Genomic DNA, 25,634 nt, shown 5'->3' with positions numbered 1-25,634 from the left:
TGGTGGCTGGCAAGAAGGAAATCAACTTGCCCTGTTCAGTGTGTGTTTCCTGCAGAGCTGGCTTGGAGCGGAGTCGGTGCTGCTGACACTTGTGAATCAGCAGCTTGCAAGAGCTGCCTCACTTTGTGGAAGTCATGTGTTCCAGAAGTTCTGCTTTTCTGATTTACTCTCAATAATTCTGAGAGAACAGTAGGCAAAAAAAAAAAAGCTGGGAAGTAAATGAAAAGTATGTTTACTTCAGAGGTGTTTAATTGGCACAGCTGTGCCAGCAGAGTCCTTCAGGCAAGACCTGGTTCTAGGAAAGATCCTTGTCTTTGGAGCAGGACATAGTTCATGTGGAAGCTGCCAAATGCCAGTTCTCCTGGAAGCTGCACTCAGCCCTTAGCAAAGACAGGAATGGTAAGTGTTGTTATGCTCAGGCTGCCTGATCCCCCAGCAGTGGGCAAATGCACCCAGTTTTTTACTAACAGTGTAAGAATCTCTGATACAAGCAGAAATGAAGGACTGCTAAAGGTACTAATCTTCCACTTTAGATCACTGTCTATGTCTCTCAGTTTTATAAGCTGTTTAATTTGTCCATCTGGCAGGGTGGTTGATGGAAACAAACTCCATTTATATCAGCATGGTAAATGGAAGGAATGGCCCTGGCAATTTTCTGTAGTGCTGAGGGTCATCAATTATGCATGTGAATCGATGACAAATCCTCTTTCACTTACAGCAGTCATCAAGCTCTCATGCAGGATACAAGAAAGAAGACAACTGTAGCTTGACAAAGGGAAATCCTCACAGATATTTATCTTTTAGTTTATCATTTGATACAGAATTCCTCTCTGTAAAGCAAATGCTCATGGTGTAGTTGATCCTTCATGTAGAGGCTCTCTAACTGCTGTGCTGCTCTGGGTTATCACTGTGAAAAAAGAAATAAAATTGCCAGGAAACAGCACAAAAAGGCAAACTCCTGTGAAACCATTCAAGACTCCGGACTAAACAATTCAGTGTTTTTCCTGCAAGATTGCTTCAGGAGTGCCTATCTGCACTACTTTAAAGGCTGGCGACTTGAGTTAGGATCACAATTTTGGGAGTACTTAGCTAGAATAGAGTTTTTAGTTGTGCTTGCTTTTGTGTTGTAAATGTTTGATTTTTTTTGCAGAGAGAAAAAATTATTTGTTGATGTAACAAAGAATTCTGCTAAGGCTGGAACTTTCTAAGATGATGAATTTTAAGTTTGGCTTCCCTTCTTTCTCATCTTGACATTGTATTTGAAATGACTTTGGGTTTTTTCCCTAGCAAATAACAAATGATCCCTGTGACTCTGTAATTAACTACACTTCCCCCTCCCCTCCTTTTACGGAGTTTCTTTTCCAGCAGCACAGCTGTGCCAGGGCAGTGCTAGATGGTGGTGCTGTCCTGCTGCTCAGCAGGTGCTAGGCTGTTCTTGCTGTTCCTCCTCTGCAGTGCCAGCTCTATGTCCAGCTCTCTCAGCTGCTTCAGGAAGCCCCTGTTTGGCATGATGCAGCGATGCCTTGCCACCTGCTCGATGGCATCCACCACCGTCATGTTCTTGTGAATCATCAGGTAAGCCAGGACCAGCGTGGCAGAGCGGCTGCGGCCCATGGCGCAGTGAACCAGCACCTTGCCTGTGGAAACACAGAGGCAAACGTCACAGCTGACACGGGGTGCCGCTTTCCTCTTGGCAGCGAAGGTTTCTGTAGTGCCCCTGCTCTGGTTGGTGTCTGACTCCCCTCACCAGCACTCAGCCTCTCTACAGCCTCAGTTTTCCCTCGTATGAAAAATCTTACAGCTGAACACCATCTACAGTAGGGATGATCCATTTAATTCTGTAGGGGGATAGAATATAAGAAAATAAAGATAGTGTAGAAGGTAATCTTACCCCTAAGGAGTTGCAGCTGGGCCAATTATCAAAGATTAGAAGCAGGCCTGACTTTAACAGGCCACAACTGTAACCAATGAGAAGAAGATGCTATAAAAGAGTGGGGTGGCTGGGTGAGAGGGGAACTGGAGTCAGTGGCTGCTTTGTGAAGAAGAACGAGTCAGTGCTCTGAGGAGCTGCCCATGAGAAACGTCAAGAAGGTATAGAACTTTTGTGATAGGAGGGAACCTATGGAATGTATGGAGTGCCTGCAATAAGATAACAAAATAATTCTACACCAAATATCTTTTTATTTGTGGACAAAGCTTGCAGAGGAGGCCTGGGGACTTTTTGCCAGTTTTTGAGGGCAGACAATAAAAAAGGCCAGGCATATAACTTCTTTCCAGGAGTTGGAAAGAAACCACTTCTTACTCTATAGAAAAGCTGCTGTAGAAATTTCTGGCTAGCACCCTGTTGTGTTGAATGCAAGTGATGTTTCACCACCACCATCATGTGAGTGTTCTAATACGATCATCTCCCTGCAGTAGGAGCCTGTCTCATCCCCTGTGAGTGCAGAGTCTCTGCCAAGAGTTTTCACCTCCAAATAAACATGCTGCAGTTTAACTCTGTGACACTGTTTGGCTTAGCTTGGGACTTCCAGAGGCAGGAAGTCATTGGCTTTGGATAGTAACAAGGTTGGAAGCCTTGTGGAGCCTTCCCTGTTAGCAGTATCTGGGGGAGGTGGAGGAAGAGAACAGTAAGTGGGTTCAGGTCTGATTGACAGGTTTTGAAACACTTCAAAAGATTTCCAAAAACGATTCAAAGCCCTCGAGGGGTTCTCACAAAAGGTTGAACTGCTGAAGGAAGTAGATTTGGAGCACACTCTCTAACACCCTGCTAAGCAGAATTGCCACAGGAGAAAAAAATAAAAACTGTGCTATCAGGGCCAATAATAGTTTATCTCTGTCAGCTATGCCTAGTGAGAAGTGCTGGGTGCAAAGCCATGGCTCCTGCAGATTAACTCCTTTGCTTCCAGGCACAAGAGGATGCCTTGGCACAAGCAGCATTGCTGTGTAATGGATGCATCAAGAACTGCCAACACTAAAGGATTAATGGTTACAGTCTGCATCCTAATCCCAGCAGACAGTCTTTGAGGCATCTTGGCAAAGTTCCAGTCCTTCTGATAACTAAAAGTGCCTCTTCCTCTCCTGGAAAATGATAATCCATTCTATTATTACTGCAAATATTTAAAGTGGATGAAAAGACACATTTGTTTAGCCGTTCAGTGCTTCTCTTTAGAGCTTCCCATCTTGTAAATCTGTTACTGTTGAGGTGGTAAAATAGGTGATGGGACAAGGAGCACTTTGCTTTGTGTGGGTGGCAAATGGAGGAGATCTAGGAGAAAATACAGTTTTGTATTGTGTTAACAAAGGCAAAAAATGGCTGTACAATCTTCTGAAATGTCCACTGGTTTGCAGAAAAGGAAGTTTGTCCTTGCTCTGTGTGAATAGTCAAGAGCCAACTGCCTGTTACAGCAGAACACTGAGACTCTTCTGCAGAGCCACGTCCCTTCTGTACTATTTTGTAGTCTCTTCCATTCTAATATAAGGACCACTCTGAACCCTCATTCCCCGAAAGGAATGTCTTGGATTCTGACCACTTATATCTTCAAGGTGTGCCAGAATATGCAGCATCAGTGCACAGAGACAGAGGTCTGCTGAGTGGTGACAGATCTCTGAAATACTTTGTTCACTTGACTTGGGTTTGTGTTTCTTGAAAATTTGTCTAGATGCAGTACTATTTTTCCAGAATCATTTGGAGCCTTGAATGTTGAGGTCTTTGGTCAAAAGCCTCAGGTCTCTGTCATTTTCTCATATGTTTCTTCCCACTTCGTTTTAAAATCTGTCTTTTGTGTATTTTCCCCAGATATTTTAACATGAAGTGAAAATGCCATTCCCCTTTATTCTACATTTTGAGGAACTAAAATTTCAAGGTAATGAATATTAAATCTGTAGCGTAGTAGGAAACCTAAAAAAAAATCTTAAAATAATGTCTTCTTTTCATGTTATACAGGCCTCACTGATAAATATTTTAAGCTGTTCTATGGTCTGAATTGCATGTTTTGAGAAAGCTTTCTGCCCATCTGAATGACAGCATGCATAATTGGCACTCATTAGAGTTTGCCTCTAAATCTTACCCTTATAACTGCTCTTATGTCCATCAGCCCATGCTTAAACCCTACAAATACTGTTCTGATCAGGGAGTTTCTTTATCATCATGAAGATTTTAAATGTTAAGTCAGAATTAGGACTGTTTTGACAGCATCCGAAGTGCCAAGCTTTCTGGTCTGTTTCAGAGAGGGCCTTCTTCATTAGAATGACAATTTGTTTCAACAGCATTGACTATTGAGCCTCTTCCTCACAAAAATCATTATCTAAAGACATCTATTCAATGAATGTGATCGTTTGGCTGAAGGTCATACCCCAGATACAGCCAGAGCAAATTCATCAACACACAGATTCTGGTCACACAAGCTGAGGCTTTTTCCTTTCTCCCCCTTTCCCTCTCTGTGTTTGCTCAGCTCTAATACAAAGCAGCAAAGCAATGCAAAGCTGTTACTGATCAGAAGTATTGAGCACCACGCACTGAAGTCCCATGTCATTACCACTGGAGACAGGTGCTTGGTTACTTCATCCAAAATCCTGTTTAGGAATCTGGATGTTCTTTGTCAATCAGGAAGGAGCACACAAGTGCACCTTCATTGCCTGTTCATTTGGCACTTGAAATGCAGAACGCCTTTCTGCACTAGGTGTGCATTCACAAATAACACATGTATGTTGTTGGAGGAGAGCCCTGGGTACCTCTGGTCTTTTCTTCCATAGGAGGCATCAGTCCACACTTTAGCTTCTTGGAGTCATTCTATTCTGTAAATGTGTATTGGGAAGTTACTGTCAAGCTTTAAACCTGTGTCATCCTGGGCCATGCATCGTGTCTTTGGACATCTGCTGGGATAAGAGGTGTACATACACACATCTTACTTTTCTCTCATGAGAAAGCTGAGTTTGCTCTTTTTCTTCATGAGTGTTACGGTAGGTCTTCATCAGAACAGATCCTCGTTAACTTGTTTAAAAGCCATTTGAATATGGCAGAAGTGACCACAGCTACAGAAATCACTGCCATTTGTAGTATCTACTTGAGTGCAGATTTTTTTGTTTTGTTTGTTCACCCAGTCACTCCAATTTGATTTTGTTTTCCAGTGCTGGGCTGATGCTTGCTACTGTCTCAGGACTTCGTGGACTTTGATGTGGTTTTGAAACAAAAAGGTTAATATCCCCCCTATCTCATCCTTTCCTCCTACAACATTTATTGGGAAGCAAGGCTTTTTTTCTTGCCCTTGCTGCTTCCCTTGTGCTTGTTTCTTTACCTCAATGCAGCAGACTAAAGTCTTATGGGAACAGGAGGATGGTGGGAATGAAGAAGTCTGCATTTCTTATTCTACCTACTCCAGTCTGACACTGACCTCTGGCCTCCAGCCATGGCTAGACACGGGTGTGTGCTAGTTATCCTCTCCTTTCCAAAGGCACTGCTCCAGACACGCTTTTTTAAAATGCTGGGTATCTTTCTTCATAAGCAAGTAAGCTTCTGAAGCAGTTTCTCCTGCTATTAGGACTTTGATTTTTAAAACTGATCTGCTTTCAAGGTTTTCTCCTGAGCAAGGGAAGGAACTGTTGTGTGGTCTGTACTTGTTCAAAGGGCAGAAGTGTAAAGACCTGGCTGGCTATTGGAAGCAAGTCAGGTAGTAACTGCCTGCAGCTGAGCTAGACAGCCAAGAACAGAAGCTGACACAAGGCTAGAAACTTGATATCTGACCCTCTGATATTAAGGTCTCTATAGGTCAGCAGGAAAGTTTTAAGTTTCTCAACTGGTTTCTGGTAAAATATCTTGCTGTGATTTTTTTTTAAAGTATGTGAAGGGAAGGAGTAGGAGTAATATTGAAAGTCAGTGTGAGGCCTAGGCTGGAGCACTTGACATCAGTGTCAAGCTTTCTGATAGAACACTGATGGAGATCAGCAAATAATGAATTGTAGTAATCAAGCTGAGAAATTACAAATACTTTAATGAAATGTTTCTAGTTTACTGCTGTCAGAGCTGTATCAGTTCCCTGCTGCTTGGAAGATGGCAGAGAAATGTTACAGGTTGGGGTAGATCTGATGGCCAGGTAGGAGGGGTGGTTTCTATATTTATAGAGGGAATCTAATGGTGCAGAGCATGAAGCTGTGGAATGATAGCATGGAATGTCTGAGACCATTGTATTCTACTCCCACCACTATGCAACTAATATTTATTAACCCTGTCTTGATAGGGGCTAATTAGGAAAAGGAGGAAAAGACAGCATATTCATGGCACCTAGGCAATTTCCAGTTGTCTCATGTGTTTTTGAAGGAGTCAAAACAACAACAAAAAATCTGTCAGACAGGACCCCTTGATACAAGCTGTGATGAGAACTTTGACAAAAGTGCTTGCTAAGAGGCTCTTAGGGTGGTATTAGTGGGAAGGGTCCTAAATACATCACTGCCTTCTCTTAAACTCGTTCCCTACTACTAGTTGTATTGTCTCTGGTAAACTATATTGGACTTGTTTCATTCCTGCAAGGTAAAATGCGATTGAACTATGCTTTGAATTAGTTGTGGTAAATATTATACTGGTTGGAACCGTTTTCAGCACCCTCCTTACTTCTTTCATCCTGAAGTGCATTATCAATGAATTTGGAAGCCGAGTAGAAGAACTGGCTGAGGTCGAAGGTGGGGAGGTCGTCAGCCTCCACACCGTGGTACTGCAGGGCCATGCTGCTGTAGTAGCGCGCTCCCGTGTCCACGTTGCGCTGCCCATGCGCCGCGTTCAGGATGTGCGTGAACCCCGCCTTCTCCAGGCTGTAGCGGTCCAGCGCCGTTTTCCTGGGAAAACAAGAGCTGCCATGTAACTCAGCAACCTTCTTCAAGGCTAGGAAAAAAAAAAAATTAAGAAAACCTCTGCTTTGGTATGTTCTAAATGTTAGTGAAACTGATAATGCTTTAACAGTGCATAATTTACCATTTTAAGGATCTTAAGATATTGTTATTCTGTTTGAAGCTGTCATCCTTTTGCAGTTCCTAATTATCTCCCCCAGATCCTTAGAGCATGTTTAATGTGGATTTATTTTGCCGTTACCTGTGCACATAGGCAATACTGGCTTCCATCCATCTTGTACAAGAAGAAACTTGGGATACAGAAAGAAATAGAAGGAATTATCTGAAGTCAGAAAAGGAAATCAGTGGCAGAACTTGAAATAGGACCCATGAATGCTGTTTTCCCCTTCTGTCCTATCAAATGATATTGCAGATATAATAAGAGTCTGTAATGTGTGAATAGTAAAATCGTCTGGGATTCAAAAAGAAACTCTTCTTCCCTAAAAGAGGTTACTGAGTTCTTCTCAATTTCTATTAAAAATGAATACAATTTTAAAATCCCATCCCTATGTGAATATAACTTCCTATCACAACTCCATTTTACTGTCTTGTTTGGTCAAACCAGAGGTCTAAAGCAAAAAGAACTATATAAGGAAATTTGATATTAGCCTTCAGAGGAAGCTGGAATTCATGTATTTAGCTAGAGGTTCTCATTTGTTCTTGTTCTCTCTTCCCTTGGACAAGGGAAGTCAGAGAAGAGAGGAAAGCTTAGATTTGTATGTTCAATATCCACTGTAGGTGCTTGCTTTAGGATAAAATTCCTAAAAAAATGTAGAGTTCATGGCCAGGCATGTAAAAACTTTTTTTCTTCCATTACAGAAAGCTTTTAGTTTGGGAAAATTTTGTTCTGAAAAAGCTGTCAAGTTTTGTTAGTGCCTAGGAAAACTACAAAGCTTTTTACAATAAGAAAAAATGGCATAACCTTTATTCTGTTAATATATTTTCACATAACTACTGCACGATGTAAAAAAGCTTTTTCCAAACAAAAGTACCTCTCTCCATGAATGTTTCCTGAACACTTCCATGTGTAAATGTAGCTGCTGTCACAGAGGACGTTGTGGTGGGCTACCTGCTGTGTTCCATAATTCTAGAGGTGACAGCCCACAATAGCTTGAAGCTGACTGCCTTTCCAAGCTCTAAGTCAAAACCCTCTCTGAGCAGTCAAGGACCTAATGATTAGAGCACTTAACTGGGATATGGATACTGAAGGTTTTACCTATGCTTGCTCTTACTTAAATTAAGCCCATGATCATTGGCTGCTCTGAGTAAATATTGCCCTGCAGAAATTCCTTTCTGGTTAGGAATGATAATGTCTTGACAGTACTGGTGTTTTTGCTGTGAAATAATGCTGCACCTCTGCTATCCAATCATGTAAAAGTCAAATAAAAGCTTCTCTTAGTGTGGTGATGCCTACCTAATAAGTTTAGTAGGAGCGCTGCTAATGGTGTACATTGCCGCTTTCACCTCATGTTAAATAATGCCTACTCCTTCCCTTTGCATTCCTATTGCAGTGATTGACTGAGAAAGACTTGCTTTCTTCTCCCTCCTTTTAGGAGGTTTTGTGCCTTAGGATTCCCTGTATGTAAATATTGCCAGCAAAGACACTTCAGTTCTATACTGAAAGGATGGAGAGTACTTAAAACAGGTTAAATGAAGTGGTGCAGTGAATAACTACTGCTCTTCATTTTGATGTCCTTGAGGTGAGCTACAGTTCCTGCTTTCAAATTAAGCCTGTCTTTGTTTTATCTCCCTGATGCTGGAATGGTTTTCATTCATCAGACAGGCCCAAAGCTTCTGTCCTACAAACCATGTAAGACTGAGGGCTTCAGGTCAGAGACCCATGCACAAGGGGAACCCTTGCAAGTGGAGATTACATGCTGAGTAGGAAGCAGGACTGCAGAGTATTTTCAGTAGAAAACCAACTTTTTTGATGGACTGTACATGCTATCACACTTTGGCTTCTGCAAGCACTGCTCAGGCTAAAAAATAGCATTAGAATTAAATTATGAAGCTGTTCTGAGCAAGGACAATGTCAAACAATAGGTTACAGTCATTAACATTTGACACTTGTTTTTATATGAAATCAAATTTTCCTGTTTCCTTGATTGTTGATTGCCTTTTGACACAGTGGATGCCACTAATGCATTTTTTCTGATAGTCACACAGTCTTGTTCTGTTTCCTACAACCTGATTTTGCAATGTTGGGTGGCCTCAGTTTTCCAGTACATATTCAGAAAGAAGGGATGCTGTCTTTCAGTAACTTGAATAAGCAGTCAGCTCAGCCTGGCCAAGCTCCTCTCAACTTCCCCTTCCATCTCCCAGTCTTGCCTGTAGCTGCATTCTGTGAATTGGAGGCTCAGGATGGAATTATTTTTATTTAATCAGTTTAATCTTTTTGCATCACAAATGCATTAGCAGATATTTTGCCCTTGACCTGTGGCAGGTTTGGAATATACACATTGTTACTCTGTTTGTTTCCCAATTTGGGCTGGAAATGGACTCAGAAGCAGCAATGCATCAACCTTGAATGGTGTTGCAAAAATTCATTATAAATGCTCAGATGTAACGATATCATCTTCTGTGAAATAACTTTTTTTAAAAAACAGCAACTTACACGTGTACCAAGGAATTTATGCTGTTTTCCTCAATGCTTGGGCTACTCTGACTTTCAAATGTTATCTGCTTTCTAATTATGCTTGATATGCAGACTGATTTGGCAATGGCCTTTGAACTGAATAGAACCTTACCCAATGGAATTGTTTTCTTTATTATACGGATGCATATTTTCTTTTTTCTACTGACATTGCTAATGTGAAAAACTTCCAGAAAATGAGTGCTCAGTGCTGAGCTCTCAAATCTGTTAAGTTCTCCACATTTTCACTGGAATAGCTATCACTCAAAGTGTGTGTAGGTGTTGTAGAACCTGTTAGTGGAAGCAAGACCTAAAATACCTGCCCTAAGTGGAGCAGGGTCAGTACAGTCCTGTGGCCACGTGGCTTTTGCATCTGCAGGCCAAGCTAGTGCACACAGTCTGTAAAGAGTGTCAGGCACCTTTCTTACAGCAGATACCCTGGACACTTTTATCTATGGAAAGCTTTTCCTAAGGTTTCTAATATTGTTGTGTGGAGAGATGAAGAAACAGTTGTTGTGTAATAGAAAATAGGGTTCACTGGACTGCAAGAGGTGCTTGCCTTGGGCTTTAGAATCTGCATCTTGTGAAAAAAGCTGAAGTGACACTTAGTCTTTTTCAAGAGCAAGAGTGCTTAGTTTCAAACCTAATATGGAGATTAGAAAGTATTTTAGCTCCTTCCTCTTTCTCTCTATCCCCCTAGTCTTATACTTGATAATAATATATTCATAAGAGATTTCACTACTGTTCTTTGAAAATTTTTCCTCTTTTCTTTCCTCATAAAAGAAAGGCAAGAGCCCAGCTGGACCACCACTTGTCATACTGGCTCAGGTTTATCTGCTTTTTACCTCCTGTCTGCCGGTACTTTGTACTTGGATCATAAACATGACCAGGCAGAGAAGGCCTGTGCTGAGACTGACACTGCCATAGTTAAACTTGGGGTCACAGTGGGTTTGCAGCAGCTTGGTGGGCAGTTAGCAGAGCAAGCAACAGCCTGGTGAGGCCCCAGGTGTGGGACCTGGGTGCCTGTAAATGGAAATGTTTTCTGTGTCCCTCAGCATGTTTGCCTGGACTGCCCATAGCCAGCAGTGAGCTCTGCCTTTGTGGGAAGGACTGGGCTGCTCTCCATCCTCAGCTGAGTCTGCAGTGTCAAAGCTGTTGTGAAAGCATCCCTCTGTACCCTGTAACCAGAGCCCGTGGGGTTTGCTCTGTTTCATCATGCATGATGCCTCTGATTACACCCCAAGGAGAAGGGAGTGCTCTTGGCCTTGCTTGCAGTTTTCACTGTGCCTGAGGTATCAATATTGTAAAGGAAAGAGAGAAATAAATCAGGCATAAATATCTGTGAATATCTGATTGGTTGAGGCTACTAATAGCATAGGATTGTTCAGGGCAATATGAATCATTACCTTATTGGAGGATTTATGGCTTCATTTCTAATTCAATTTTGACTAGAAAAAGCATCGGGTTTTTTTACTTGCAATTTGCTCACTATCTCAGTGTAATAGTCAAGCTAACAACATTCTTTTCCCCTCCTTGGGTGCTGCTGTTTCCTATTAAATTGTGACTAATACTTCCATTTTTGTGATTATGGTTGAATTTTAAGTAGCCATTGTAAAGAGGAGTTTGCTACAAATGCCAGTGTAGGTGAAGCTGTAAGCACTTGGCTACTCTAGCAGTTGTTTTCATTTTGTATATCTCCACCATCTGTGCTATTAGCACTTGATTTCCTTTTACATGGTGCAGCTGTGGTCTCCAGTGTCTGCCTGGAATGCGTTCCCATGCAAGGAAGGTGAAGTGTGGCACTGGGAGATAACAATGAAAATTTCAATGTAATTCAGTTTAGTAAGAGATGACCTGTGCTGATTAGTCCCATGCTAAAGCTCATCAGCTCTTCAGTTCAGAGCACATAAACTTATGCTAAAAGTTAAGTATACCCAGAAGTCCTTTTCTCTATGCTAAGCAAAAGCTCAGTGCTTTGCTGAATCTGACCCTGCATTTACTGTAGGGCAGGTGGACTCATAAACATGTTTTGAAAGTTCTGAGGCAAGGGGGAGTACTTTGATGTGGGAATCCCACCTCAATGGTGAAAACTGGAGATAAAATCACTTTCACATATGGATATATTGATACTAGCAGACTCACCAAAAGGGGAAACTGACCCAGACAAAAGTGTCATCCATTTTCAGATGGCTCCCAAAAGACTGTTTACCTCTCTTGGGTTGTGCAAGGGCAAGTAGAGGGCTTGTCTGAGACTTTAACTGTGCCTGTTGTCAGTTTTAAGGCTAAGTTTCATAGGATCAATAGCAAGTGCTGCAGCAAACTCTGTGTTCTTCTGGAAGAAACAATGTGTAAGTAGTTACAACATGAAAAAGAATGCTTTCTTTTAGGTTGCTGTCTCCACTGTACCAAATCCCCTCTCTCTTTTCAAAACTACTGTCATGACAAGCTTTAGTTCCAGCTGCTTTTGTTAGAAAGTTGCCCAAATCAATGGAATTGGAAGACAGGGGGAAAGAGCTTGCAAGCACTGCAGCCTGCACCTTCACACACAGTATCAAGTGTACTGAAAGCAGCTAACAAAGGGAAGATATGTGGCTCTTGAGGAAAGCATAAATACAACTAAAGGAAATAGTCCTCCAAAATACCTCAGGAGGGTGTGGGCAGAGCAACTCCCGCCCCAGGTAAGTTAGCACCTTACAGCTGGTACTGCACACCAGATGACTGGTGTGCTTTTCAACTTTAAGTAAAGCCAAATCTCTTAAACTTCATGCAAAGGTTGTGCAATGCAAACATGTTTCAGTATAGACTGTTAAAGCCACAGATTGACGTGACCCAGATTGACAAAACACCAGGAAATCTGAGGCAACATGTTACTAGGAGAGGAATCGCCTCTCTCGAACTTTTCCGTTTTCTTAAGCGCTAAAGGAAAGCTCAGTGCAGGATGATAATTTACCAGATGGTCAGTGTCAGAAAGAAGCTTGCTGAATATAGGCAATATTGACACTTTCTTAAGAAAATCTGGCAGTTCTCCCTCCTGTGGAGAGATGTTGAGAATTTCCAATAATACTGACCCAATTTTCCTTGGTAACTCTAGCACTGAGGGAATCTGGAGATAGTGTAGCATTGTATCCCCTTTTCCTTCTGAGGTGTTGCTCCATTTCTCTGGGTACCTCCTGCTCAGTGTGAATTAAAAGAATTTTTAGGTACCACTGAAAACAGTGAGCAAGATCATCAGAATATGGGATGGAAAATATTTAGTGTTTGATTTTCCTCTAGCCCTAAATGGTGGATGTAGTTTTTGTAAGTGATACAACCTAGATAGAGAAAATAGCTCTCTGCTTTCTATACAGCAAAGGCACCAAGCATTCATGCTGTGGTCAGGCAGTTCCTGGTCTTGACTTCAGCCACTTATCAAATGTTAGAGATCACTGATAGAATGGAAAAGTGTTACTTGTCTCAGAAACCACTGGAGCGTTGAGGTTTATTGTCCGCTGTTAAAGATCTGATTTTCTGGATTGTTAAACTGCTGTTACAATTGGCAGGTTCTCATTCTACCCAAGTTAAAACTATGTCCTCAATAGTGTTGTTATAATCTAAACCTGTATTTGCTTCTATTTTTATATGATTAATACTGATGTAGATGCTAGGAGTTCGTAATGCTAAACAATGGGAGGTAGCTGTTTTCTAGCCTGAGAGAGTCCCATCTGTTTTCTTCTAGGTTAGTGTAAATTGTCTTTTTACTTGGTCACTTGCAAAAAGCCATGCTGTATTGCTTCTCTGCAGAAAGGTGAGAGGAGAGAATGAGTTTTAGTTATGCATACATTTCATGTTTAGTTATTTATCTTAATTATCATGCATTCCAAATTGTGGGTTTGGGTTACTCATCTTCCTTACCTACATCAGTTCTGAAGGCCATGAGTCATGGCAAGGAATAGGCACAGACCATAGCTTTTGTGAATTGCAAGCTGTTCAGCTGCATACCCAGAAAATTATTTTTCATGCTTAACTTGTAACAAATTACATTTCAAAAGACTTTTTTTTTTTTTTTCTGGGAGTAGTTTGAGAACATGGCAAGATCTGAAACTGTGATCAGGCCTTAAATACTAAGGAGATCTAGTGCATGTTCAAGAACAAAACAAATTGGGAGGCCTTTGCCTTCAGCTGAAATATTCTTTGAACTTCAGAAATATGGAAGCCTAAACATCATCTCAGATAATAAGGCCATCACTGAAGAGCTGCAAAAAGAAACTACAAGATGAGTAACTGGCAGAGACTTTCCATGTGATCCCAGTGAACCAAGCAGGTTTGGGATTTGCCAGTAAAACTGCCTCCAAGCAACCAGGTGGCCAGAGAAACAAAGGAGAAAAACAAGGCTGCTTTCTATCCCTTTAGAGAACTTCTAAATATGAGGAGGATACATGCAAACACTAATCCTGGTAGCAATTGACTCAAAATCTTGGCCAAGAGTGTTTTATTCCTGTTGCTGGGCTGTGTCATACAAATTCCAGTATCTGGTCTTTAAAAGCCCTTGGAACTTGCTGGGGGAAAATTTCAATTGGAGTTGAACACAGCATGTTATATTTTGAGGCTTTGATTATTCTGGGTCTGACAGGCTCATAGAGATTTCATTGCCTCTGGGCAACATCTGCAGTGAAGCCTCATAACAAAAGGATGGAGTGGCCTCACAGGGCTCCTTGATAGCCTGGATTGCATTAGAAGGAAGATGTGGTTACGTAGTCAGGGTAATTAATTAGCATTTCCATAAGCAGTCACAAGTCCTGTTAACCTTGTAAATGCACGAGGCAGGAATGAAGCACAGATGTGGAGGCTCTGAAGATAAACTCTGGATGTATGTGTTCATTTGATTTTGTTGATGAGTTCCACCAAATTCTTTCAACATCAACCTTAATTTAGCTTGGCTAAAGATACAAATGCACCCAACATCTGTTCATGGCTTGTGGCATCTCTTTGGCCACTAGTTCTAAAGCAAGATCTTAAAACAATACAAAAATCCTGCCACACTGAGGGGGTAGGCTGTTGGTCAGGAGTAAGATATGGAGCTGGCTCCAGGAAAGATATAAATGTCCATGGACTTTGCCTATTTCAAAGCAAATTTTAGTTAAGGTAGTGAAAGCCTGCATCTTGCATGCAGACTAATTCACAGATTTTCTGCCGTGTCAAGTTTGCCCTTGCCTGGCTGACAACAGTAGTTCTCTTTTGGAGAGTTCCATTTTCTGGTGAAGTTTTATTTCTGTTCCCCCCCCACCTGCTCCTTACTTATTTTTCCTTCTCCATTGGTTTTCTCATGCTTTTGTCTTGTCATGGTGGGGAACTTGTTTTCCTTTGAAGCACCACTGGTTTTCCTCTTGACTTAAGACCAGTCCTCAGCAGAAACACATTACCCAGCATGACAGGTTGTAGCTCTACATGCCTCTCAAGAAGTTTGTATTTTTGTTCCTCTGGTTAGTTTGTATGAAGTGCCAGGTGTGTGGTGTATTCAGAGTTACACCTTCTAGCTTTTACTAAATTACAAGGTGTAAGAAGCCAACTGCTACAGAAGATTACAGGAAAGAGTCAGTGACTACTGTCCTGGGCTGAGAGACTGACTTCTTGTCTGGTCACATCCCTTTGCTCAGCAGGCACAGTTATAGCTTCATCACAGAGATTAGAGGAAAATTATTCTAACAGCTTCATTCAGAATAATTCTGATGGTGATTCTAAACAATGAAGTAGGAAATAAATTCCAGAACAGGCTGTTCTTTATGGTAAATTTTGAGTTAGAGATATCTAACAGGAGGGGCAGGGCAGGATGTCAACATAAAAACTCAATCCCCTTTTCTTCCTGAATCATTTGGACAGGCTGTTCCCATGGTTTAATTTTTTTATCCCACACAACATACACACACACACACACTCTCTCTCCCATCCCTGTCTCTAAAAGTGGGAGCCTTGGCTGGGTACAAGACCAGAACTCTTGTGTCTTTCTGTTGCCTCTGGCGCCACAGAAGTAATTGGTGGATGATATTAGGAGCCTTGTAACTTTCAAAGCTGTATATCTTTCCTCTTTTATAAGCTGGCAACAGATGCATTTTAGGACCTTTTAAAAAATTATTGAGAACTTTGGAGCCACTGGGGCTCCTACTTGTGTCTTTCAGTGATGATGTAAAAATATATGTCATGTTAGTGCAGGGTGTAGAGGAAAATGGGAATTGGACCAATAATGGCAAAGGGATAAGAAAGGCTCTCTTGCTCTGCTCAGGGCTTGGGCTGGGGGATTTTCTGATGGCATGTCTCCTGCTGCAGCAGTCTTCTCTGCTTCGTGGAATAGACTGCTTCTAGTTTAGTCCTCTGCTCAGCAGGACTAAGTCTGTTTTGTGGGTTTGTTTTTTTTTTTCTAAATCACACTTGGTCAGATCAATGAGACACATCTCTGTAGCTTTGCCTTCCTCAAGGTTCTGTTTGCTTTAATCTCTTGAGCCATCTGGAAATGCAGAGTGTTCTATGTCCACAAGCACAGGCTTGGAAATGCAGAAATACTACTGCAGGGTGAGCTGTCTCTTGAGACACTTTTCAAGAATTACATTTTAGGCCTAAACCAACCTAAGGTGTGGCAAACACATCCAGGCCATGCTCTGTAACTGTGGAACACCTTTCACTCAGAGATAAATAACAAATTGCTCCTTGAAACTAACCATTTAAAAATAGATCACAACGAGCTTCAACCTCTGCAGCCTACACTGGTGCTGCAACCAGCGCTGTCACTCTGTCTTTAAAACCAGCGCTGTCACTCTGTCTTTACCAGCAGATCCGGCTGTACTTCCTCTGCTCTTTCCTGAAGCAGCAGTGACAGCCAGGGCCATGCCAGGCTCTGACATCTGTCAGTGGTTTCAAACACTTTGCTCTGTCAGTGAGCTGTGTTTAGAAGAGCTTGGTCTCTCCTGTGTAGAGGAGGTGTAGTAGATACACTTAGTTGTAACACAGGGGGTACTGTGAACACTTACTCATCTCCTATGTAGAGGTTGGGCCAGACTTCATTGACATGAGTGTACTGTGGGCAGCCCTTCCACAAGAGCCTCTCCAGTTCAAATGCCCCTGGGGTACAATAATCCTCATCAGGATCTACTTTGACTGCTGTATATGCATTTTTCTTCCCAGCATTCCAGCTTCCTGATGACATCTTGTCCATGAAGTGGCGCTCTCAGGATGTGTGAGAAACTGGAAGGCAACCAAAACAGAACATTAACCCAAGGGAGCACAAAGCCAGTGACTCCTGCTCACTGGCATCCTGGGAGCACTGACCGGGTGGGATTGAGCATTGCTTGAGACAGATGTACCTGTTCTGTGGCAAACACAGACTTACACATGGATTTCTGCCTCCCCAGCGTGAGGTGAGGAATATGTTGTTGGATGAGCTCACCAGCAAAGGAAACAAAACTCAGAGGTTTGAGATTATTGAAGTTCAGTGTCTGTCTGGATTTTGTTTCCTGAAAAATCTACTGGCAAGAATTTGGTAGGTCTAACAGCCTAGGGATCTAAAGCACCTAGGGGAACTGAGTGCAAATTTAAGTTGTTGGGGTTTTTTTGTCATTAACTAAGACCCTCCTAAAAGCTCATCCTTTGTGATTTTCAGCAACATAGGGAGAGGAAATGTGTCTGTTCGGGTGAATGTTGTGTGTACTGTTGTACTCTCTTCTACTCTTATTTTCCAATGTTGCCAGCTGCAGATTCCCTGTTTGCTGCATCTCCCTGTGGGCTTTGTTTTTATTTCTTCTTCTGGGCTCTCTGGTGTCTTAGAGTAGCAGTTGTTCATGTCTTATTCCCTTGAAGGGATAAACTGAACCTTGTGGCTCTGTAAGAGACTTGTAACAAGATGTGGAGTTGGGCTTGATCTTATGAAGTGTGCAAGTAGAGCCTGCCAAAAATCCACCTTTCTTGCAGGCAATGAATCCTGTAGTTGCTCCCAATTTTTTTTTTTTTTTGTGTGTGTGTGTCTGTTGGCTGCTGAATGTTTGTGTCCTTTTAATTCAAAAAATCTGGCTAGTGCTTTCATGTGGCTATTGTCAAGCTGAAAGCAGGATGTCCATTTTTCACTGACATCCCAAGTACCCATGGGGTTTGTTTGCTCAGTTTGGGCTCTTTTGTGCCTGTCATGTTCTGTTTCTCTACAAAGCTTGAAAAAGCCAAATGATTGCTGTTTTCCTACTCCAAAGCTGTGTAAGATTGTGGAGTCTGTTTTTGACTGGTAAGTGTACACCTTTGTTCAAAAATTGGCTTGCTTTCACTGGCAAGGGGATTTATCTTTCAGCCAAGCTTCTTAAAACATGATGATGATGTTTAGCTAAGTGGTCCTCTCTTGAGATTTTTAAAGGGCTCTGAGAATTCCAGCTTGTAGTAAATTTTCTTTGGGCTTGTCTTGCATGCTTATGTGTAGTACCAAGTCCCATCTATCTGCCCCAGTAGCCATGTTCTGGGAGAGCCTTTTTGCTTCTTGTGCCAGAATGATGCTAATTGCACATGCAGACTCAGCAGTGTAGATAATGTTTGTCTACAGAGATACAAATCTAAGTCAGTCTGACTTGGGGAGTGATTAGGCTGTTATCTAGGAATTGATAAGAACTGCTATTTGTCTAGTAAGGAATTATAACTGAGAGCCTGTTGCCATGATGCTGAAGGACTGACTACTTTTATTCATGGCTCCATAACATGGGATGGAGGAAAGGAAGAAGAGAAAGCACAATGTAATCAGTAATCACAGTTGGTGGCCACAGTGCATTGATTTGTTACACCTCAGAACAGGGCAATTACATCTGCAAATGATCGTTTGTGGTACTGGAACACCGGCACAGTTTGAGCTTGGTTAACACTCTGAAAGCTCGACCACTGCTGAGAAATCCTTGTTGCTGTCTGTCCTGGGAAGCCACATGCTCCCTGAACTTTCAAGTATGCTATGTTCTTTTATGCCTTGCCAATGTTATCTGCTGCAGGGATTTTTAAATTGAATTAGAGCACAGGAAAGCATCAGTTGAAATTCCTCTAATAAAACATGTATTTCAGATTTGACTCTAGACTATGTAAGAAGTAACAGAGTTGAACTAGGAGGAGGGAAAAGGGGGCAAAAGGGCTGGTTTGCTATTTCAGCTCTGGAAATAATTGCCATGAAGCATTTGGTTGGGGGCAGAAGGGCTTGCATCTTCCCAGGAATCAAAGATGCCTAACCCCATCTCGTATTAGTTTTTCTACATACACCAAACAGAGCTCCAGGAAGGCTATTCCCTAGGCCAGCCCTCTTGGAATAAAGAGTGAAAAGTAGATTAGGTTTTTTTTGCGTGGTTGTTCTTAATGCTGTTGTGGGTATAGGAGATGAATGTTTAGCACAAACCCAGGCAGGGAAATCTCAGATTTCTCTGGCAGTCTTGTGTGGAGAGGAGACCATGTCTTGCAGAGCGCTCACCCAGTGCAGTCAGATGGCAGCCAGATTGCAGGGTTACCTCTGCACAGGCTTGTTGGAGCAGGCTCCCGCCCCTTGTGGTGCTTCGTGTGGGCTGTAGATGAGTTAGTGCAAGGCTGGATGATGTACCAGTGCTGTGCTAGCTTGGCAGTCACCTCATGGCACTGCACTGTGTGGGGACACACAACCTTAGATCACAGAACAGCCTGACTTGGAAGGGACCCACAAGAATCATTGTAAGTGAAGGGCCCACATGGAGATTGTGAGCCTGGCATTATTAGCACCTTGCTCTGACCAACAGAGCTAATCCCAGAGTCATGTGGAAGCTCTCTGGAGTAGGGACTGTCCTAATGTCCATAAAGAACTCTGCACCTTGCCTGCTCCTGGAAATGCTGCTTCAGGACAGCCTTTTTATTTCCTGGGGGAGTGATGAAAAGTCAACTGTCTGTGGACCTGCCCTTGTCCCAGAGGGCTCTCCCCAGCAGGAGGGTCTGAGCCCAGCTTCAGGGCATACTGAGGAACAGAGCCCTGTATCTGAGGCCAGGAGTTCCCTCCCAGAGAGGCAGGGCAGTCTGTAGCTCATCCCATGCTTTCCCTGTGCCCAGAGCACAGCTTCCCTCTCATTCTGCTGGCCTGTGCCAAGGGCAGGCTGTGTGAGCTGGTGGGACCTCCCTGATGCCTCTCTGTGCCAGAGCTGGGTGTGGGGCGCAGCTCAGTGGGGCCCCAGAGGTGCTGAAGGTGACCCTGTGAGACTGTGCCTGCCTGCTGGGTCCGGCATCCCGCGGGTTCTGCCCTCACTGCAGTGTGCACACAACACTGAACTGCTCCCCACTTCTGCTGTCATGGACTTAAGGGTATTATCAGAACAAGGATGATAAAAATCCAGTCATCTGCATTTTTATACCCTAATCTTTCTCTTCATAAATAAGACCAAAGTGCATGTTATCTAATAAATTTTATTTGTTAATCGCTTGGACGGATGGAATATTTGTCCCCCTTGGGTTATATGTATATAAATGAAAATATTGTTAGTGATTTCACAAAATGGTAATTCAGAATAATGGAGAGTTAATCCTCTTTTCATTAGTGAGCCACTTCAGGACATACACTGTGGCAAATTACACTGCATTTTAAGTCATTCTCAAGTGCTGTGCACTAGGAAAAAAACATTAAACTAGTTTTGCATTGATAGAAGTAATTGTGTGGCTAATTTGGATAAGCAGCATGCATTAGGCACAGCAAAGGAATCTCTTCTTTATGTTCGCTATCTCCTCTACAGCTGCCAGATGGAATTTCTTATACAGCTCTTTAGCTTATTTTATTTTTAACAAAGCAGGGAGGGAGGAAATAAAGTGCAAGGGAAAAAAAAAAAAGAAACAAATCTGCCAGTCTATCTGCTGTTTAATTCAGACCATGACAGAGCACACAGTCTAGTGGCTGGAGCACCAATATGGCAGTGAAAGATTTGCCTTCTGCACCATGTTTGGAGTCCCTTGAACTACTCAAATTAACCCAAAATTCCCAGTAAGGCCCTATGAAGTCACAGAATGTAGTGGCCCATTTTCAAATCTGTTCAATTGAAGGGATGTCCAGTCCCACCACAAAGTGTGTAGGGGTGAGTTAATGCTTTTGGAAATGTCAGTCATGAGCTCTACAGTTTGGTATTCCCATAGATGGGGGAGGAAAACTCAGCTTTTTGTCTAGATGTGAACATCAGAGCCTTGGTGGTGCTGTGTACATTTCTAATGCTGGTTTTCCATGTGTAGTGGGAGTTTCTGAGTACTTTGAGACTGAAAGCTCTAAGTCATTAGATACATTACAAAATACTGTGTTTCTTAATATTAATATTTTCTGCTCAACGTGCTGTGCAAGACCTAGTGCTGTGTATAAAGATGCCAAACAATTTGGCAAGATTTAGGCCTGGGAGTTAGGATCCAAGTCAGCTGTAGAGACTTAATATGAAAAAAAATCAGGCGTGCACAGGCAAGGGCTGCATTTGCCTTGTTTCTGTGCAAGGGCCTATATATCCTTTCCTTTTCTGAACCCCTCCCTGGCACAAGGGGTTCCTCCATCACTGCTGTTGTCCCCACCATAGGTACTCTGCTGCCAACTTGCAGCTGTATTTGTCTGCCTGAAGCTTCAGATCTTCAATAAAGTCAGAGCCTGGTGGCCTTGGCATAAAAATGCAATGGGAGAGGCTAAACAAGTAAAAACTGGGAAGAAAAATGGAGACAAGACAATTTTCCTTACTCTTTTCTTTAGAAGTATTAGCTGTTCTGTCATGCAGGGCACAGGGTTTCCTTGCCTTAGTGCCCACTTCAGTCCATATTTATACAGCAGAATAGTTTGTATTCTTTGACCATGTGTCCTGCTCTTGGAAGTTCTCACAGCTCTTGTGACATTGATCACTCATGCTAGTGGTGATTTTGATGCTGGCTTTATTAAATTTAATTTGATGTGCATATGTGTACAAGCCTTGGTTTTGTACTCAGAGCTGTCTAAAAGCAACTTCTCCCTGAAAATACCAGACTATCACAAATTCACCTGGTTTAGCTGAGAAGTGAAAGTTTTTAGCATTTAGCAAACACCTAAATATACAACCTGTTTGTAAATGTGGAGGCAGATTTTAATCTTATTTGTGTTCTGATGCTTTCAGATTTCCCTCCTACCTGTTGTCAGCTCTGAAAAAGGAGTGGAACTGTGATATCACCAGAAGTCTTTTCCCAGATGCCAAGGGAAGCAAAGAGAAATACCTATTAGTGCTGAGCTTTTGATGAGGATTCCACAAAAGTAATGACATATCTACAGGGCTTTATACCCACCCCAGTGCAACAGGAGATAAACACAGTGCCCTTGAAATTATTTGGGAGTTTCACCCTCAAACATGGGAATTAAAGTAGTTAATCTACTGCCATGAACACTAAATCCAGCAGAAGAACAAAAAAGAGGAACAAAACCCTGAACTTTGATTGAGAAATCATTTCTGTGCATGAAGAACTTGTTACTAAGAAAGTACTCTATTTTCTTTTCTGATCTTGGATACAGGGCAGACTTATTTGAATGTTTTTATTTATCAGGCAGAATTTAACACCATTGAAGTTGTTGGACTTCTACTCTCCTGGGAGTAAAAACTGAGACTTTGCCTTACAGACAACTGCAAAACTAATGGTTTTATATTTACTTACTTCCTTCCTTCAGTTTAATAACCACCTTAGGTAAGAAGTCACAGAGGAACAATGTTTGTAACAAGTGTGTACAAGAGGGAAGGAGCCAAGAGAAGGAAAGGATGGAGAATACCTACACCAGTTCTACACTTTCAAAAAACGTGCAGAAGACTTGAATCTAGTTTAGTAACCAGTCTTCAAGTAAGCTCAGTGCTGAATTCAGAAAAAAAAATCAGATCTAGTGACTGAGAATCTACAGAAACAGTGAGGGAGGATCGACTCAGCAAGTTCTTGAATTTTTAAGAAATGTTCTGTTCTTCCATTTCCAGCCCACATGCCAGACACATACCTCCCTTCAGGGTGAAAAAGTGCTTGCCCTTTTTGAGTATGACTAAGCAGAGGGCTGTTTTATAAACTGGAAAGTTCCTGCAGAAGCCAATGCACATGTCTGGAGCAGAGTGTTTGCACTTGGGCGGAGGGTAAACAGTGTTTTGGTTTCTAAGCTTTTTGTAACTCCAAGTACATCAGCTGAGCTGAGAGCTGGTCACTGCAGTGACAAAAGCTTGCTCTGTCAGATGATTTAATGCAATGCATTGAGAGTGGTGCTCCCTGATACAGCACCCCATGCTGTTTTGCTCAGACTGGGAAGGCTGGCAGCAGCCATGAAGAGCTGTGTGCTTCCCCTGTAACCTCACACTTGTTACACCCCAGGCACTGCAACGAGCTGTGGCAAAAGCTCCTTGGGTAGGGTTATGTCTTGCTTTGTTCTGTTGGGGATTTTTTCCCTAACGCTAGGCCAAAAAGGTTACTTTTTTACAAATACTTCTTGTGATGGCGAAGTCTTTCAAAAATATTTTTCTGAAATACCCCAAAAAGAATTTACCAAATTCCAAAACTGGATTTGCAGGATACTTAGGGAAAAAGTACAATCCTGTGTTCCCTATTCCTGGTCCAAGTCTTCACCAAAATTCATTTACTTCAGTTCCTTTATTTAAGCCCTGCATTCTTACGCTTAAAGCATTCATGGACTATATAATAGTTCATCTATTGCAGTCATCTTTAAATAGCTTAAAACCAGAATAATTGTAGCCTCTGTGCAATTATTTCCCAGAACCTCCTGCTGTGAATATTCAAAACTAACCAGTTATTTCAATGAATTTCTAAGCCACATATGACTTTTTAAAAACTTATTTTTGCCCTCATTCTTTATTGTTGAGTGGACTGGTTAATTGAAAACAGATTAAGCTGAGATTTTATTAAACATTATTAGAATGTCCAAGGAAACTTAAAACACAGCATCATCTGAGAGATTTTTAATTCAATTGGAAAAGCTAGATTTGACTAGAGGGTGGAGCAATTACTGAAGAATAAGCAAAATATTCTGGGACAGATATTAAAGTCTTTAAAAATTTCATTTTCATTCCCTAACTTTTACAATGAAATTATCTCCAAGATAATTATGCTTTCTGCACCTAATTTCCTAATTTATAAAGTGATTTCTGTAACACAACAAGTTTGGTTTTCTAAATTTTTTAAAATTATACATTATACTTTCAAAACCTTTTTGAATCTGTAATAATTAATTTTTTTTTCTCTGCAACAAGCTAATGAAATTAATAGTTACCTCGGCAAGTTTTCCAGTTCTTGGACTGCTTTACTAAGTCCCTGCTTTACTAAACCAGGTTACAAAAGGAAGGAAAAAGGAGCAGAAGTATAGCAGGAAATGCAAATTGCTTAGCCTTACCTGTATGCTTAGGTGGGTGCAGTAAGTAACTGGGTCCTGTGAAGTGCAGCAGAACGACAAAAGAAGCCTCACTAACTGTGCAAGTAGAGTCTATTTTTAGAGGAGGATTTGCTGACTCTGACCTTGAGTGCTGCCCACTCCAAATGACGATCTTTACATCTGCTGGTAAAACTATTCCCTGATGTGACCTGAAACATTAAACCTGGCAGTTTAGTTACCTAGTCTTGGTGTGACTAAGATAACATGATGCCTGCATGTTGACTATAATATAACAAATATAATCTTTGATGTTGTCCCCTTGTCAAGGCCGATGCGATGTTTACTGCTGCATATGGGTAAGGAGCATTGCACTGTTGTTTCCTGTCATGCTGTGCACAAGTGACTTGGCACTGGCACAGCAATGGGCAGTGGGAGAGGTGGCATCCTGACAAGGTCCTTTTCTCTTGCCTGAGCTCCACCAGAAAGCCATCTTCCCCTACTTCTTGTTTTGGTTTTCTCCAGTGCCAACACTTCCAGTACCCATCTAACTTATGAAATGCCTTTCTTTGCTGAGAGCAACAAGGTGCTCAGCATGGCTCAGTTCTGGTGACAGCTTGCCAAAAAAAGGCAGAGGCACACCCTCCAGCCATTGAAAAATTCTCTACTTCCCTAAAGAGCTCCATGACTTCCTGCTGAAGAAAGCCTGAAACTTCTTCTGGTGAATCACAGCCAGGTTCATCAAAGATCAAAGCTGGGTCCCCTGGTGTCAGAGCCACACCTCTTCCACTCCAGTACTTCATCTGCTGTGACCTTCATGGCCACAGGCCTGAAGGGCTTGGGGATCACACATGACATCCTCTGCCTGGGCATTTGTTCTGCAGCAAACCCTCCCTCAGAGCTGCAACCGGAACCACAGCATTAGGAGGAGATTTTGGTGCTGCTGGAGCTAGGCTTGCGTCTAAGATCCAGCTGTCATGTGAGTATTGATATTTCTTAAAATAACCTCTTCAGATCTTTGCCTTCTGCCTGAGAGTGGGAAAAAGAGGCGAAGAAACCAGTCAGGGCAAGTGTGTGATACTGGAAGCAGCTCTTTGGTCCCTGGACCTTTTTGGTTCTGTTGAATTGACCATCCTGGGAATGATATCTCTGAGCAGACCTGCAATCACTGCTTGCCTATCTTTCTGCCTCACAGTGCTCTCTACTGTTGCACCAGTGCCTGCAAAAAGCAGCCAGTTATTGATAGAAACCTCTTGTGGAACTTTTTTCATTTCTTGCAAGAACAGAGTCTTCTGTGACTGCAAATGCCTGTGCCCTACCAAGGTTTCAGGATGCCTGACCATTTTTTTCTGAAGTACCCGAGTCCTATGGTAGTTGCCATTAATTTTCAGTGAGACACAAATTCCTGACTCTGTCAGTTATTTTTAATGTTGCATTAAATCCTTTCAATCACCTTTGTCATCCCCTGTCTGTTTAAAATATAGAAGTTCATCCCAGAAGGACCAGGGCCAGACTTGGTCATGGCCTGTGGCTAATGCTGCAGTACAGATGTGAAGTAATAACAAACAGTTTCAGTTCAAGTTCTGGGCATTGGATCTGCTGCTGTTTCATGCTAACAGCATCGCTCTAGCCAAGTTTCTGCATTACAGAGCAGCCAAGCTCCTCCCTGCCAATTATTCAGATAGTCACTGTTAAAATGAGAAAGAGCTTGGATGCTAGAAACCTGCTGTGCTTTCTAAGATAACTTGTAAAGTTGTTGTGCAAATTATTTCTATACTGATAACAGAGAAACTTTGT

The 25,634-nt window shown here is 42.1% G+C and overlaps 1 protein-coding gene across 2 annotated transcripts; it reads right to left on the bottom strand.

The window, feature by feature from the left end:
• Positions 1–766: 766 nt before the first annotated feature.
• DUSP29 (dual specificity phosphatase 29) lies at positions 767–24,018 on the bottom strand. Of its 2 annotated transcripts, none has more exons than XM_005481472.4 (4): positions 23,862–24,018; positions 16,507–16,720; positions 6,605–6,825; positions 767–1,637 (listed from the first exon to the last, which is right to left on the bottom strand). In XM_005481472.4, exons 2-4 carry the CDS (start codon positions 16,689–16,691, stop codon positions 1,390–1,392), a joined length of 654 nt encoding a protein of 217 aa, XP_005481529.2. In that variant the 5' UTR covers positions 16,692–16,720; positions 23,862–24,018; the 3' UTR covers positions 767–1,389. The 2 variants fall into 2 exon arrangements, with proteins under 2 accessions (XP_005481529.2, XP_074400310.1); XM_074544209.1 differs by lacking the exon at positions 23,862–24,018 and adding an exon at positions 21,623–21,644.
• Positions 24,019–25,634: the final 1,616 nt, after the last annotated feature.

The sequence above is a fragment of the Zonotrichia albicollis genome, chromosome 7 (assembly GCF_047830755.1).
Source record: "Zonotrichia albicollis isolate bZonAlb1 chromosome 7, bZonAlb1.hap1, whole genome shotgun sequence".
Taxonomy (NCBI): Eukaryota; Metazoa; Chordata; class Aves; order Passeriformes; family Passerellidae; genus Zonotrichia; species Zonotrichia albicollis.
This window is presented reverse-complemented; position numbering and strand designations above follow the sequence as displayed.

Excerpts from the sequence above, each read along its gene's own strand:
- DUSP29 (XM_005481472.4), bottom strand. The coding sequence starts at position 16,691 with ATGGACAAGATGTCATCAGGAAGCTGGAATGCTGGGAAGAAAAATGCA. Across the intron at positions 6,826-16,506 it reads AACCTCTACATAGGAGATGA|GAAAACGGCGCTGGACCGCT; the intron begins GTAAGTGTTCAC and ends TTGTTTTCCCAG. Across the intron at positions 1,638-6,604 it reads TGCACTTCAGGATGAAAGAA|GCAAGGTGCTGGTTCACTGC; the intron begins GTAAGGAGGGTG and ends GTGTTTCCACAG.